The 13,815-nt window shown below is 40.8% G+C and overlaps 1 protein-coding gene across 1 annotated transcript; it reads right to left on the bottom strand.

Moving 5' to 3' along the window:
• Positions 1–1,902: 1,902 nt before the first annotated feature.
• On the bottom strand, positions 1,903–12,928 carry ANKRD2 (ankyrin repeat domain 2). The gene is made up of 9 exons (XM_032225870.1): positions 12,851–12,928; positions 12,099–12,206; positions 8,519–8,659; positions 6,912–7,019; positions 5,197–5,295; positions 4,833–4,931; positions 3,252–3,350; positions 2,315–2,413; positions 1,903–2,114 (listed from the first exon to the last, which is right to left on the bottom strand). The coding sequence occupies exons 1-9, from the start codon at positions 12,926–12,928 to the stop codon at positions 2,016–2,018; spliced, it is 930 nt and encodes a 309-aa protein (XP_032081761.1). The 3' UTR covers positions 1,903–2,015.
• Between the last annotated feature and the right edge of the window lie 887 nt (positions 12,929–13,815).

Genomic DNA, 13,815 nt, shown 5'->3' with positions numbered 1-13,815 from the left:
CAACATTTTTGGCGGGCATTTAATGATACTGTCTTCAGCATGCCCTTAGCTCTTAAGAGACACGCTTAAGTGTCTTAGCTGTACCAGTACTTTCCCTCCTTATCATGACACCATCCAAGTTCAGGCAATGCAATTATCCATAGAAAAACTGCATCAGAGTGCTGCTGACTAGAAAGGGAGAGTGGCAACATGTCAGTGTTTTCATTCTCTTTGTTCAGTTTAATGTATCTTGTTCACATCCTTTTCTGCTGAAGGGTGTTAGTGCTTTTAATGGGCACAAAATAGTGACAGTGTTGTTTTGCATGCTGAAAAACAGATCTGATCTCCATTTGTTAAGCCAATTTGGCCTTGGCTGCCCTGCAATATTGGAAAGGACATTTCTGCCAAAGAAGTAAAGGTTGGCCTATGTCCTCAAGTGAATTGTTCTTAAGTGAATATGCAATTTGCAAAGTAAGGCCAGCAGACAAGCGCATGGCAACCATCCAACTACTGCTTAGGTTCACACTCTAGAAAGAATGTAATAGGTTCTCCAGGTTGCCAGACTTTGCAGGACTGTGTGGATGTATGCATAGACACCCTCTGCTGCAGTGTTTCTCAACCTTGGCAACTTGAAGATGTCTGGACTTCAACTCCCAGAATTCCCCAGCCAGCATTTGCTGGCTGGGGAATTCTGGGAGTTGAAGTCCAGACATCTTCAAGTTGCCAAGGTTAAGAAACACTGCTCTGCTGCACATGAATTAAACAAATTAATATTTAGGGTGTGCATTGCTGTGATTGGCAGATAATTTTAACAGATGGCTAGATCCATATTACATTTTTCTGGCACTCGGTTTTAAATGTTATGTGGTCTTTTTGTTCACCTTTTAGCCTATGTTTATGTCTTTTCAACTTTAGTGTTCTGTGTCTAAATTGATTGTAGGATGGAGTATTGTGTTTTTACATGACATTTTACATTTCCTGTATGGAATGGCTTTTGAATAGCTGGTCTTATATTTTTTCTGGAAGCTTGAAAGCAGATTGCTCTGCACTCAGAAAGGCTGTTGTTTCTCAAGATGTGAGTCCCTTCTGCCATTCACTACTTGGTCAGTTATAGAAGATTGGAGTTTGGAGTTTATTCAATTTGTAGGCCGCCCTATTCCCCGAAGGGACTCAGGGTGGCTGAACAAAAGCCAAGGGAGGGGAAATTACAAAAAGTAAGACAAAAACAATCAGGCAATACGAACAATTTAAAAGCACAACAGACACAGCAAATTCGAGTAGGGGCGGGGAACTCAACCCCAGGCTTGCTGGGACAGCCAGGTCTTCACGGCCATCCAGAAGGCCTGAAGGGTAGAGAGGGTCCGAATCTCCACGGGGAGCTCGTTCCAAAGGGCTGGAGCAGCCACAGAGAAGGCCCTCCTCCGAGTAGTCGCCAGCCGACATTGGCCGGCAGATGGAATACGGAGGAAGCCTAATCTGTGGGATCGAATGGGTCTGTGGGAGGTAATCGGCAGAAGGCGGTCTCTCAAGTACCCAGGTCCAATACCATGTAGGGCTTTATAAGTAATAACTAGCACCCTGAAGATGTTCATGTCCTTAGTTATCTGCACCTGCAAGCAGTCCCACAGCTATCACATTTGAAACTGTGTCATATCTGATTACTTATCATGCAGCTGTTTGAAACTTGTGGGGATTATCAATAATAGCTTAGTGCAATTTGACTCAGTGGATATCAGAATTGCGGTTGTTTATCAGACCTTTAACAACTGTATGACAAGCAGAAATTTCACAATGCCTGTTTGAGAAAAATGGAAAGTTCTCAGCTATTAAATTTAATCTCATCATGCAACTGCCAACAATAAAATAGCATTATGGTTGACTAAACAAAACATTCGAAATAGCTGTTTTTTCACTGTTTTTTGGCTTTGTTTTGCTTTGATAGCATCTTTATTGGGGTTTTGTGACAATTTTTGTTTAAATCTCAAACCATTCTTGCTTCAAATTGCAGGTATCCGATTTGTTCATCCAACTACAGCTCATGTTGGCATTTCTGTTGTGTTTGGCTTTTTCTTTTCCAGCACTTCCCGTGTATCTGCCTGCCATAACTGCACCAGATCTGCAGGAGTTTTGCCAGCCTGTGTAGGAGAAACAAAGATAAGGAGGTTTGGTAAACCCCAAACTGACATGAAAGCATGGATATGCGTTTACTGATTTATTAAATACTAGTGGACAGCATCTGAAAAAGAAAGCACATTTCTTTTGCTGTTATTTTTGTTACTATTGAATTTTTTGCAGATGTTACCCACCATATAGGCCACAGTGAGTAAAAACTTACCAAATTTTTGGCCAACATATCTCCCCCATGCAAAATCAACATCTTAATTATCTTGTAGCGATTGAGGCGAACAGCATCGTGCAGGGCACTGTCTCCCTCCTGCAGTAGAGAGATGATAATACCACACTGCCTAAGTTCACATATAATGCTAATATTTTTAACCAGTTTGTTGAATAACTCTAATGACTTGTTCATAGATAAGGCTAGTCAACTGTAGTAAAATCCATAAATTACATTGCCAAAAATAAACAAACTACACAATAATAATGTGGGAATTAGATGTATATGTAAGATTGGTAGTCAAAATAAGTTTGCTTATAATACCAAAACAGGAGAAATAACAGCAAATAAACAGCTAGATTTTTTAAAAATGCATTAAAAATTAGCCTGGATCAACTGAAAATAGCTTTCTGAGTCAACTATAACAAGAAATAGGCAAATACTGTCAGCTAAATAATGTCTGCCATAGATAAGATTGCAGGTTTGCCATTATTATAGGTGAAAAATATTAGCACTAGAAATCAGAAAGTAGAATTAGAGTATTTCATTTTGTGCTTTATAGGCTGAAAATAACTAAGGTGATATGAAACAGTTACAATAGAGAATTGCTTGACTACCTTGAAAAAAAGAAGCATATTAAGATTGAGAATTTGAAATTAAACTTCAAAAGGAAGATGTTTAAATCCTAAAACCGTAGCACATCTTTCTCAAGCTTAGTTTTCTGTTCATTTTGTTTCATTTTTGAGTTTGAATGCAAATATTTGCATGAACTTCATATTATGTTTATACGTATTTCACCAGTACAAAAAAATCTGGCTAGTATGATTCTTACAAAATCCTCTGCACATATATAATTGTGGTCCTTTACCTTAAAAAGTGGATTAAGATGCTAGTTACATGTTAAGTAGACAAGCAGTCAGAAAAAGGTATTTCTTACACGGTCACGGGAATTGACATCCACACCATTGTTTATCAGATGCTCCACAACTTCTGCTACACCAGTGCGAGTGGCCACATGTAAAGGCGTACTGAGAAGCTGAGTTCAAACAGACAGTGAAGAAATGTAAAAAACAAAAGCAGAAAAGGATAAATATGATTCCTTGTTGACTATTCTTTTTCTGGAAAGGGATGAAGGTAGTTAATTTAAGTGAGTATATTTGGTGTCATAGTGAATGTTGAGACTAAAAACAAGGTGACTCAGGTCTTTTTTTCCCAGCCATGGATAAATCAGGTGGGCCAGTCATTCTCTCAGCCCAACCTATTGCAATGAGGGTAAGAGAAGGCAGGCTTTATATTTCAGGTGCTGGCTTAGAAACCAGGAGTTTGTGAGTTCTGGGCCTCTCTTAGACATGAAAAGCAGCTGAGTGACTTTGGGTCAGTTGCTCTCTTAGCCCAATTCATCTCAAAAGGTTGCTGTGGGGGGGGGGGGTAAGGAAAGAGTATTAGCTAGGTTCACCACTTTGAATTATTTCTATATTTTAAAAAGACAGTGTAGAGAGCTAATAATAATAAAGTGCTCTGGGACTTTAGAATTCAAAAAGCCAAGCACCTGCCACATAACACCCCAGACTTAACCATTGTCAATAAGAAAGACAAAAAAAATCTGTATAGTGGAAATGGCAGAACCTGCAGACAGCAGAATTAGAAGAGAAAGATCTGGAGAAAATCACAAAATACAAGGACCTGCAAATAAAAGTAGACTAACTGCCACAAAAGAAAGCAAAAATAGTAGTATCAATAGCAATAGGCACCTTCGGTGCAATCCCAAAACATCTGGATACCACTTGAACATCATTGGTATTAACAACAGTTCTTTTCAGGCCATCAGATAATATCTATCAGTGATGGGTTTCTATTTTTTTTTTACTACTGGTTTGCTTGCATGCACGCATGTGCACACACGATGCTTCTGTGTGTGTGCAGAAGCATCCTGGCAGGTGGGCAGAGCCTCCCGCTGCCGCCCCTATCAGTTCGCCTGATCTGGGCCAAACTGAGAGCAACCCACCTCTGCTGTCTATCCCAGGTCCTTGTGAAGGACTCAATAGGTGGATAAAAATGGCAAATCCAGTGTTAACATCTAGCTGACTGTATAACCAACAATAATACTAGAGGTTTAGATGTTAAGTGCAGTCCAAATAAAATACTAACAGAAAACCTTGTTTTTCAGTTCTTCTAGAAAGCCCAGTTATATTCCCAAATGTTGAAAGTAGGAAGATGAAGGTTTGTATCTTCACTTGTGACTAATGTACTTGGATTGGATTAATGTACTTGGAAAGTGGGCATTCTAGACATAACTAATTTAATTTCATTAATTGCAGTCATGTATTTGATAAATTTCTTCTTTTGTCACATGAAATATAGTTGGGTTTTGGAGACAATCTACTGTATCACCTAAGATTTGAGATAAGTGCAAGTTGTGTACTCTGCCTTAACATTAGAATCTTCCTATTTCCATAAAGCTTTTTTCAAATTTCCTGTGCGACACTGATCTCTTTCCTTGAATCAGCTCTCAACTCACCTTGTCCTTCAACTTTAGATTAGCCCCTTTTTCCTGCAAGAGCTTCACAACAGCCAGGTGTCCACCACGACAGGCCCAGTGCATAGCTGTGCAATCCAACTGTGAACAAAAACCATGACTTGTCAGGAGACAACTGTTCCAGTCTCCTTCCAAGGCTATTCTTTGGGGTTCCCTTTTCGATTCCAAATAATTATAACTCTCAGCCCAAGACAAACAAATAAATAGATCTGAGCACAATATTGTACCCAGAATGTTCCATATACTGAATATTTCCACTGTGCTTTAGAGGAATTTGGTGGCAATAATGCATAAGTAGCCCATGCAGAAAAAAGGTGGCAATCTCAGCAGACACGAAGTATCTTACGCGATCTCTGAAGTCAATAGTGGCACCTTGGTCCAAAAGCTTCTCTACAATTTCTGTGTATCCTTCCAGGGAGGCACGGTGCAAAGCCGTCCTGTGGAACTAAGTGAGGAACAGAATTAGTCTTCTGTAAATGGTAGACTAAAAAGAGAAAAGGCCATGTCCAAAGGTTATTTTCTAACATTCATGGGTCCTTTCCTTTTTAAAAATCCTTGCCAACACCAGATTTCCCATAGTTGCTCATAACAAATCAATATGCGTGACTCCTCCATATGCTGTTTAGAACCACATTTCACCACCACCACTCCCATTTTTGTAGGAAAATATTGAAAAGAGCAGATGTGCTATTGGAATGATGTAATTAAAGGAGAATGTTTGTAGCTCAAGGTTGAAATGAGGAGTCCTTGGTGCTCTTTGAGCTTGCTTGTTTTCTTGTGGACATTTCCTTACCCAAACTAGGTAACATCACCAGTGGTCTATTTCTATTTTCCACTTCAATTTTCAAAACATTTTTATTCTTGAGGTGGACATGAGCAAGCATACAGATAGTCCTCACCTTATAATAGTTCATTTAGTGACCATTTGAAATTACAATGGTTGAGAAAAGTGACATGATTATTTTTCACACTTATGATGACCATTGCAGAATCCCCATGGCCGGATAATCAAAATTTAGACACTTGGCAACTGATTCATACATATGATAGTTGCAGGGTTCTATAGTCATATGATCCCCTTTGGCAACTTTCTGACAAGCAAAGTCAATGGGGGAGCTAGATTCACTTAATGGAGAAGCTAGATTCACTATGTTACAAACTTGACAAAATGGGATAACAATCACTTAACAACTGTCTTGTTTAGGAGCATATATTTTGGTTCAATTGTGGTTGTATGTCAAGAACTACCTGTACTTGAAATCAAAGATTTTAAATCCAGGAGCAATCTATAAGCTGGTACTCATCTGCTCCGCTCCTCTCCTTTATGGATATTTTTGGATATGCTTTTTTCAAAAGAAAGAAAATAACAAATTTGGGGCAGCTTATTCCAATAACATTACTTTTATTGGTGAACAAGAGCCTTTTCTCCCATTTGTATCAATTTATTGTAGCAATTGTGTTCAAAAAATATCCCCTTGATGAGAAGTTTACATATTGGATTCTACTTGCAGTAACAGAAGCAGCAAAGAACACCTCATGATGCCCATGATGGCGAACCTCTGGGCATCTGCCCAAAGTGGCACGCCGAGCCATGTCGCCTGGCACGTGCGGCATTGCCCGTTCCTCTTCCGGGTTTTTGTCACGCATGCACGTGTGACAATCAGCTGTCCTTCGGGCATGCGGCAGTGCCGGAAACTGGAAGAGCTTGTCTTCCATTTTCCAGTGTGAGCATACGTGCTGGGCAGCTGATCGTCGTGCGCGCATGTGTTCCAGTAACCGGAAGACTAGCTGGCCGGCGTGCATGCAGGCCCCAGAAACCAGAAGTACATTTTCCAGCACAAGCATGCCCCCTAGGCAGCTCCTTTTCCGGGTTGTGTCCCAGACGAGGGTCTGTGTGCGCACACTCCCTTTTTGGCACTCGGTGCTGAAAATGTTCGCCATCACTGCCCTATGCCAAGCATTGGGCTTAACATTATCCTGCTCAATCAACAAATATTTGAATATATATCTTTATGGAAAGTGAAAAATAGTCCTGAGGAAAATACACTTCGGTGATCTTACTTCATCGCAGACGTTTGGGGAGCCTCCATCTGCCAGGAACTTCTCCACTACTTGTATCCTGCCCTGTACAGCAGCTTTCAAAAAATCCTCCACCAACACAGGTCCCGTCTGTAAGCATTTTTTTAAAAGAAGGGTGACAATATTTTAACTTTTATATGAAAAATTATATGAAAAGTATTTTACAGGAAAAAGTAAATATGAATCCCACCAAGACATGGTGCATTGGATAAAAAAACCTCACTCATTCTCCTAGATTCTAGCATGAATCTTTAATCACTACCCCAAACAGGCTCTTGGAAGATACTATTGGACTTTTTTTAAAATCCTCAATAATAGTTGTGTTGGCTTTGGAATTCGGGGAGCTGAAATTCATATCCATGTATTGTCTTGAACCCTGGCAAACAAATTTGTTAATTTTCTCTCTTTCTCAACAGCCAATCTGTAGAAGATTGTGCTCTGCCATTTTGCTCTGCTTCTCAAGATCTATTGGGGATAAAATACCACCAATATGCGGACGATACACAGTTGTATCTGTCCGCCCCGTGCCAACTCAATGAAGCGGTGGACGTGATGAACCGGGGTCTTGAGGCCGTTAAAGACTGGATGAGAGCAAACAAGCTGATACTCAACCCAGACAAGACCGAGTGGCTGTTGTGTTTTCCTCCCAAAAATTTGACCAACATACCATCACTCAGACTGGGGGGACAAAACTTACACCTCTCAGAAAGGGCCCGCAACTTGGGAGTCCTCCTGGACCCACAGCTGACTTTTGACCACCATCTTTCAGCTGTGACCAGGGGGGCATTTGCCCAGGTTTGCCTGGTGCGCCAGTTGCGGCCCTACCTGAATCGGGAGGCCCTCACAACAGTCACTCGAGCCCTTGTGATCTCCAGGCTGGAATACTGCAATGTGCTCTACATGGGGCTGCCCTTGAAGAGCATCCGGAGACTTCAGCTAGTCCAGAATGCGGCCGCGCGAGTGATCGTGGGCGCACCACGGTTCGCCCACATAACACCGATCCTCCGTGAGCTGCACTGGCTACCTGTTGATCTCCAGGTGCACTTCAAGGTCCTACTTACCACCTATAAAGCGCTCCATGGTAGAGGATCTGGCTATTTGAGAGACCGCCTTCTGCCAATTACCTCCCTGCGTTCCATCAGATCGCATAGAGTGGGCCTCCTCCGTATTCCATCCGCCAGTCAGTGCCGACTGGCGACTACTCGGAGGAGAGCCTTCTCTGTTGCGGCTCCGACACTATGGAACAATCTCCCCGTGGAGATTCGTACCCTCACCACCGTCCAGGCCTTCCGCACAGCCCTCAAGAACTGGCTAGCCCGTCAGGCCTGGGGATAAGTTTACTTTCGCCCCTCCCGAATGCCGAGTGAATGTTGAGTTTTACTGTTTAATTTACCTTTGTTCACATCTTTTTTTTGTATTGTCCTACACTCCCCTTCCCTTTTGATTGTAAGCTGCCCTGAGTCCCCTCAGGGAAAAGGGCGGCCTATAAATGTGCAATAAATACAAAATACAAAAAATACAAATCTGCTCAGAATAAATATTGATCTTTTCCCCTTTTTCTCCAATATTTTATTTTTCTCTTCTCTTACAATTTCCTCTGATTCAGGCTCTGGTTTCTCCTCTTCCTTCTTTTTTGCTTTTTTGTGTAGTTTGAAGAGGTATTCGGTGCCACCAACTTCAAGGATCTCCTTTCTTAAGTCTAGCGAACTCTTCCGCACCTTTTCTTGTCCCTGTAGGAAGAGAAACATATACAAAAACCCTTATGATTTTCAGAAATTGTTTAGGATATATTAGTTGTCTGATTTTCTAAGTAATATCACAGAACAGTCTTTGGCCTGTTACATCAGCCTTTCCTTCCCGGTCAGACAGGGAAGGTAGACCATAACCTACTACTAGATAAAGTAGAAGAATGTGGGTTAGACAGCATCACCACCAGATGGATTAGTAACTGGCTGACCAACCACACTCAACATGTAGTTCTCAATGGAACTGCATCTACATGGAGGGACGTATGCAGTAGAGTACCCCAAGGCTCTGTTTTAGGCCCAGTACTCTTCAACATCGGATAAATCAAATTTGCAGATGACACCAAGCTGGCAGGAATAGCCAACACTCAAGAAGATAGCCTTAAGATACAGAAGGATCTTGACAAACTTGAACATTGGGCACTATCTAATAAAATTAAGTTCAGTGGTGAAAAGAGTAAGGTTCTACATTTAGGCAAGAAAAATTAAATGCACAGGTACAGTATAGGTGGTACCTTGCTCAATAGTAGTAACTGTGAGAAGGATCTTGGAGTCCTAGTGGACAACCATTTAAATATGAGCCAGCAATGTGCAGCAGCTGCCAAAAAAGCCAACACAGTTCTAAGCTACATAAACAGAGGGATAGAATCAAGATCACATGAAGTGTTAATACCACTTTATAATGCCTTGGTAAGGCCACACTTGGAATACTGCATTCAGTTCTGGTCACCACGATGTAGAAAAGATGTGGAGACTCTAGAAAGAATGCAGAGAAGAGCAACAAAGATGATTAGGGGACTGGAGACTAAAACATATGAAGAACAGTTGCAGGGTATGTCTGCAGGAGGTGGGTATGTCTAGTTTAATAGAAAGAAGGACATGGGGAGACATGATAACAGTGTTCCAATATCTCAGGGGTTGCCACAAAGAAGAGGGAGTCAAACTATTCTCTAAGGCACCTGAGTGTAGAACAACAAGAAGCAATGGGTGGAAACTAATCAAGGAGAGAAGCAACTTAGAACTGAGGAGAAATTTCCTGACAGTTAGAACAATTAATCAGTGGAACAGAAATTGCCTCCAGAAGTTGTGAATGCCCCAACACTGGAAGTCTTTAAGAAGATGTTGGATATCCATTTGTCTGAAACAGTATAGGGTTTCCTGCCTAGGCAGGGGGTTGGACTAGAAGACCTCCAAGGTCCCTTCCAACTCTGCTATTGTATTGTATTTGTGGATCCTGTCAACCAAAGAATTCCAACAGATATGGTCCAGGAAGAGAGTCTTAACAGATTAACAGAGTTGGAAGGGACCTTGTAGTTCATCTAGTCCAATCCCCATCCAAGCAGGAGACCTCACACCATTTTTGACAGATGGAAGTCCAATCTCTTCTTGAAAGCTTCCAGTGATGAAGCTGCCACAACTTCCAAAGGCAATCTCTTCCATTGGTTGATTGCTCTCACTGTCAAAAAAATTCTCCTTATTTCCAGATTGAATCTCTCCATGTTCAGTTTCCGTTCATTACTCCTTGTCTAATCTGGTTCTTTGGAAAATAGTTTGATCCCCTCCTCTCTGTGGCAGCCCCTCAAATATTGAAACACTGCTATCATGTCCCCCCTGGTCCTTCTCTTCACTAGACTAGCCATGCCCAGTTCTTGCAACTGTTCATCCAGAGGTGGGTTTCTACCAGTTCGCACCGGTTTGGGCGAACCGGTAGTGGTAATTTGGCCTGGCTCGCAGAACCGGCAGCGACCCAGGCTGGCCATGCCCCTGAACTGGGTCCCCTGTCTCCGTTGCTGGCATGTTTTTTTGTTAGCTTTTCATGGTCTTCACGCATGTGCAGACCAATTTACAGTGAACTGCGCATGTGTTTCACATGAGTGAAGCGAACCGGTGCCGGTAGAAACCACCCTTGCATTCATCATATGTTTTAGCCTACTCTTATCCTATGAAACATTCTGCTCCAGAATGAGGTGGACCATCTTTCTCCTGGCCTTCAGGAAAGGCATAAAGCATGGCTCTGTCCCCTTGCTTGGGACACACCAAAAAGCCTGAAGGCATGAGGCTGATTAGTGCTCTGAAACCCTTCCTCTGCCTTTTAATTAATTTTAACAATTCTTACCTCTTTTAAATATTATATACTGTTTTTATGCTTTTAATATTTTATTATTTTATTTTATGAGACTGCCCAGAGTCTCTTAGTGAGAGAGATGGGTGGTTCTTAAATATAACAAATGAAAATAAATATATAAATATAGCAACCTTTCATTCTTTATTCCTCCAATTTCTTAGCATCTTATTTTATAACAAATATCTATAGAAACTAACAATAAACGTTTAATTCCAAAGGATTTAACAAGTTATACCAGGGGTATAGAGGTTTCAGAAGGTGAAACTGCTGCTGATCCAACTTTGTTAACTAGTGTTGTAACTATAAATATAGTGATTGAGTTACACCGCTATAGGATATTTGTCTTTTAGCACAAAGTATGTTAAGTTGATCCAAAGTCAATGATCACTATTTCCATTCAATTTTTCTGTATCATCATCCTTTTCCTAATTTTTAAAGTTGAGTTTCCCAATATAGCATGGGGGAAAGGATCAAATAGGTTTTTTTTAAACATTCCATTCCATTTTTAATTGACTTAATTGTTTCCAGGTTTACTGGAGTTTTAGTATATTTAGCATATAAGTTGTCCAGATGAAAAATTAATACCATCTTTTGGCTTTCAGCACTTAATATCTGACAATAGGCATGATGATATAACTCCAGATTCAGAAAGCCAATTCCTCTCTTATTAATTGGTAATTGCATTTTCTGTGGGCAAGCGTGCCATTGCCAGCTCCTCTTCTAGGTTCCGGCGTGCACATGCATGCCGTCCAGCTGGTCTTTGCGCAAAGATCAGCTGGCTGGCGCACATGTGGGTGCTGGAACCTGGAACAGCAGCTGGCTGCCATCTGCATGCGCACTGGCCAGCTGCTCTCTTCCAGGTTGCGGCGCTCTGGAGCGCATGCCATGCACGCTCCAGTTTCGGCCAAAAGGTTAACCATCACTGCTCTATTGTATTTACATTACATATTACATACAAGTTATATCCTTTGATACAGACATACCTGGATATTTAATGGATTCAGCACAAATATAGAATTGGTATTCCTTAAATAAATGGGTGACCGAATGAAGTATTCTGCTATTTTACTAAAGACATCCATTGGTGCATCCTTTCTGAGATAGCTGGTAGTTTAGAAATAAACAAAATAATTTCATTTGCAAATGAAATCAATTTGTATTCAACTGAGATGTTACCACTCCTGGAATCATGAAAAACTAGTGACCAATAAACAGAGAACGTTTTACGCAATGAAATATGTTCTGGGTGTGGGTTTTGTTGGTAGAATAGGTAAAATAGGATCTAAGAGTCCCACTCACCTTAAGACTTGCAATGTCCTTGTTAACAGGTCCATGTTTTTTCTCCTCCTCCAGATGTGGGATATCCAACTGGACCACTTCTGGTGGCATTGCAGAGGAGTGTTTTTTCTGGGTTAAAAAAATGGAGAAAGTGTCCAATCCTGAGGCTTCTGCTCTCTGCTTTCCCCCCCCTTTTTCTAATTTATGGTCCATTCTACTTTTGAGGGTTTTGTTAGATTCATCGAAATTCTTTTCCTTCTAAATAATTTTATTAAAGTTTACAAATACAAGGCTAAAAAATAGTATCAATTAAGAAAAATATAAAAAGTAAAAAAATGATAATCTCTTGCTGCTCCCAGGGTAACCTATAGTTATCTTGAAACCTGATTTTTACCACCAAGCTATCCAGATCCAATACAAGAATGAGGCTTTCTCTCTTAATAATTAGAGTTTGGGATTATTTTGGGTTTTTGGGGGGTGGGTGGGGTGACCTTGGTATACTATACTCTAATAAAAGTAGCAACATACTTCATTCCCACTTTTTAAATCATAAAATTAAAACTCAAGGTCAAAACATGACTTCCTCTTTAAATCTGCTTTCTGAACCAATTAACAAAACTCTGATAAAACTAGCAAGAATATTTTGCCTGACTTATGCCAACATCTTCAATCTCCAGTTTAGTATTCCAGTAAGCTTCCAGGTCCCATCTTTTGTATCTTCATTTACTGCCTGAGTCCCAAGTAACCAGCCTTATTTGGCTTTCGATACTCACTTTCTGCTTTTCATCTTCCAGTTTCAGCTTCTCTTCAATCAGCTCCGTTGCCCATTTTATCTTGTTGTCCATATCCATATCTATCTTTGTTTGTCCTGGAAATGTGAATATTCTCACCTACTCCTCAGATCCTGACTCAATTTCCCAGTCTTTTATACTGTGTACTCTCTTCTCTGATATCTCCTCTTGCAGTCACTGATATTAAGAGGTATGTCCTGCCCCCGGGGTGCCTTTGTCATGAGCTCAGTCTGCCAAACTCTCTTCCTTTTAGCAAATCATATATCTAGTGATCCTTTAATAGTCACATATCTCTGGCCAATCAGGAAGTGAACACAGAATTCCCTGAACTACAGAGGGATATGAGATTTTGGCAGAATTCCTTCAGTCCCATATAAGTGATTGGGCTTCCCTGGTTAGATTGTGGGTGGAGTTTGTAGCTCCATGTCTGGATAGAATTGACCGTAACTACTTATGGATTATTATGATGCTTCTTAGTATAATCTAATATATAATTATAGAAGTGATCCCAAATTGGTGCCCTCCAGATGTGTTGGGTTACATAGCCTGATCACACTAGTTGACAACAGTAGATTTATAATACAACACTTCTGAAGAGTACCAAATTAGGAAGCTCTCTATTTATTTTAAAATGCTACCTGCTAAGGGAAAGTGCTACATACCAGCCTACGGGATTTGCCAGAAAGGTTTGCCAACCTGCCAGGCATCTAACTTAGTCACAAAGCCTGGAATAGTGAGCATGGAGTACTATGAATAATGGGTGAACCAGGGGCAGATGAGATGACATTAGGAAGAATTGAGATGAGAACTATTTATAGCGGACACAGTCTCTGTGCCCCTCCCTACCTTTAAATTATGACAGCAATGTTGCTCAATTAATGGGACGTTCCTGCATGCACAAAATGTAAATCCTTTCCCTAATAATCATCCAGAATTTTTTGGCCAAC

The sequence above is a fragment of the Thamnophis elegans genome, chromosome 10 (assembly GCF_009769535.1).
Source record: "Thamnophis elegans isolate rThaEle1 chromosome 10, rThaEle1.pri, whole genome shotgun sequence".
NCBI lineage: Eukaryota > Metazoa > Chordata > Lepidosauria > Squamata > Colubridae > Thamnophis > Thamnophis elegans.
The sequence above is the reverse complement of the archived record's forward strand: the minus strand, read 5'-3'. Positions and strand labels throughout refer to the sequence as shown.

Coding starts and splice junctions, on each gene's coding strand:
- ANKRD2 (XM_032225870.1), bottom strand. CDS start 12,928: ATGGATATGGACAACAAGATAAAATGGGCAACGGAGCTGATTGAAGAG. Junction 5,296..6,911: donor CCCCAAACGTCTGCGATGAA/GTAAGATCACCG, acceptor TTCCTCACTTAG/TTCCACAGGACGGCTTTGCA. Junction 2,115..2,314: donor ATATGTTGGCCAAAAATTTG/GTAAGTTTTTAC, acceptor TCTCCTACACAG/GCTGGCAAAACTCCTGCAGA.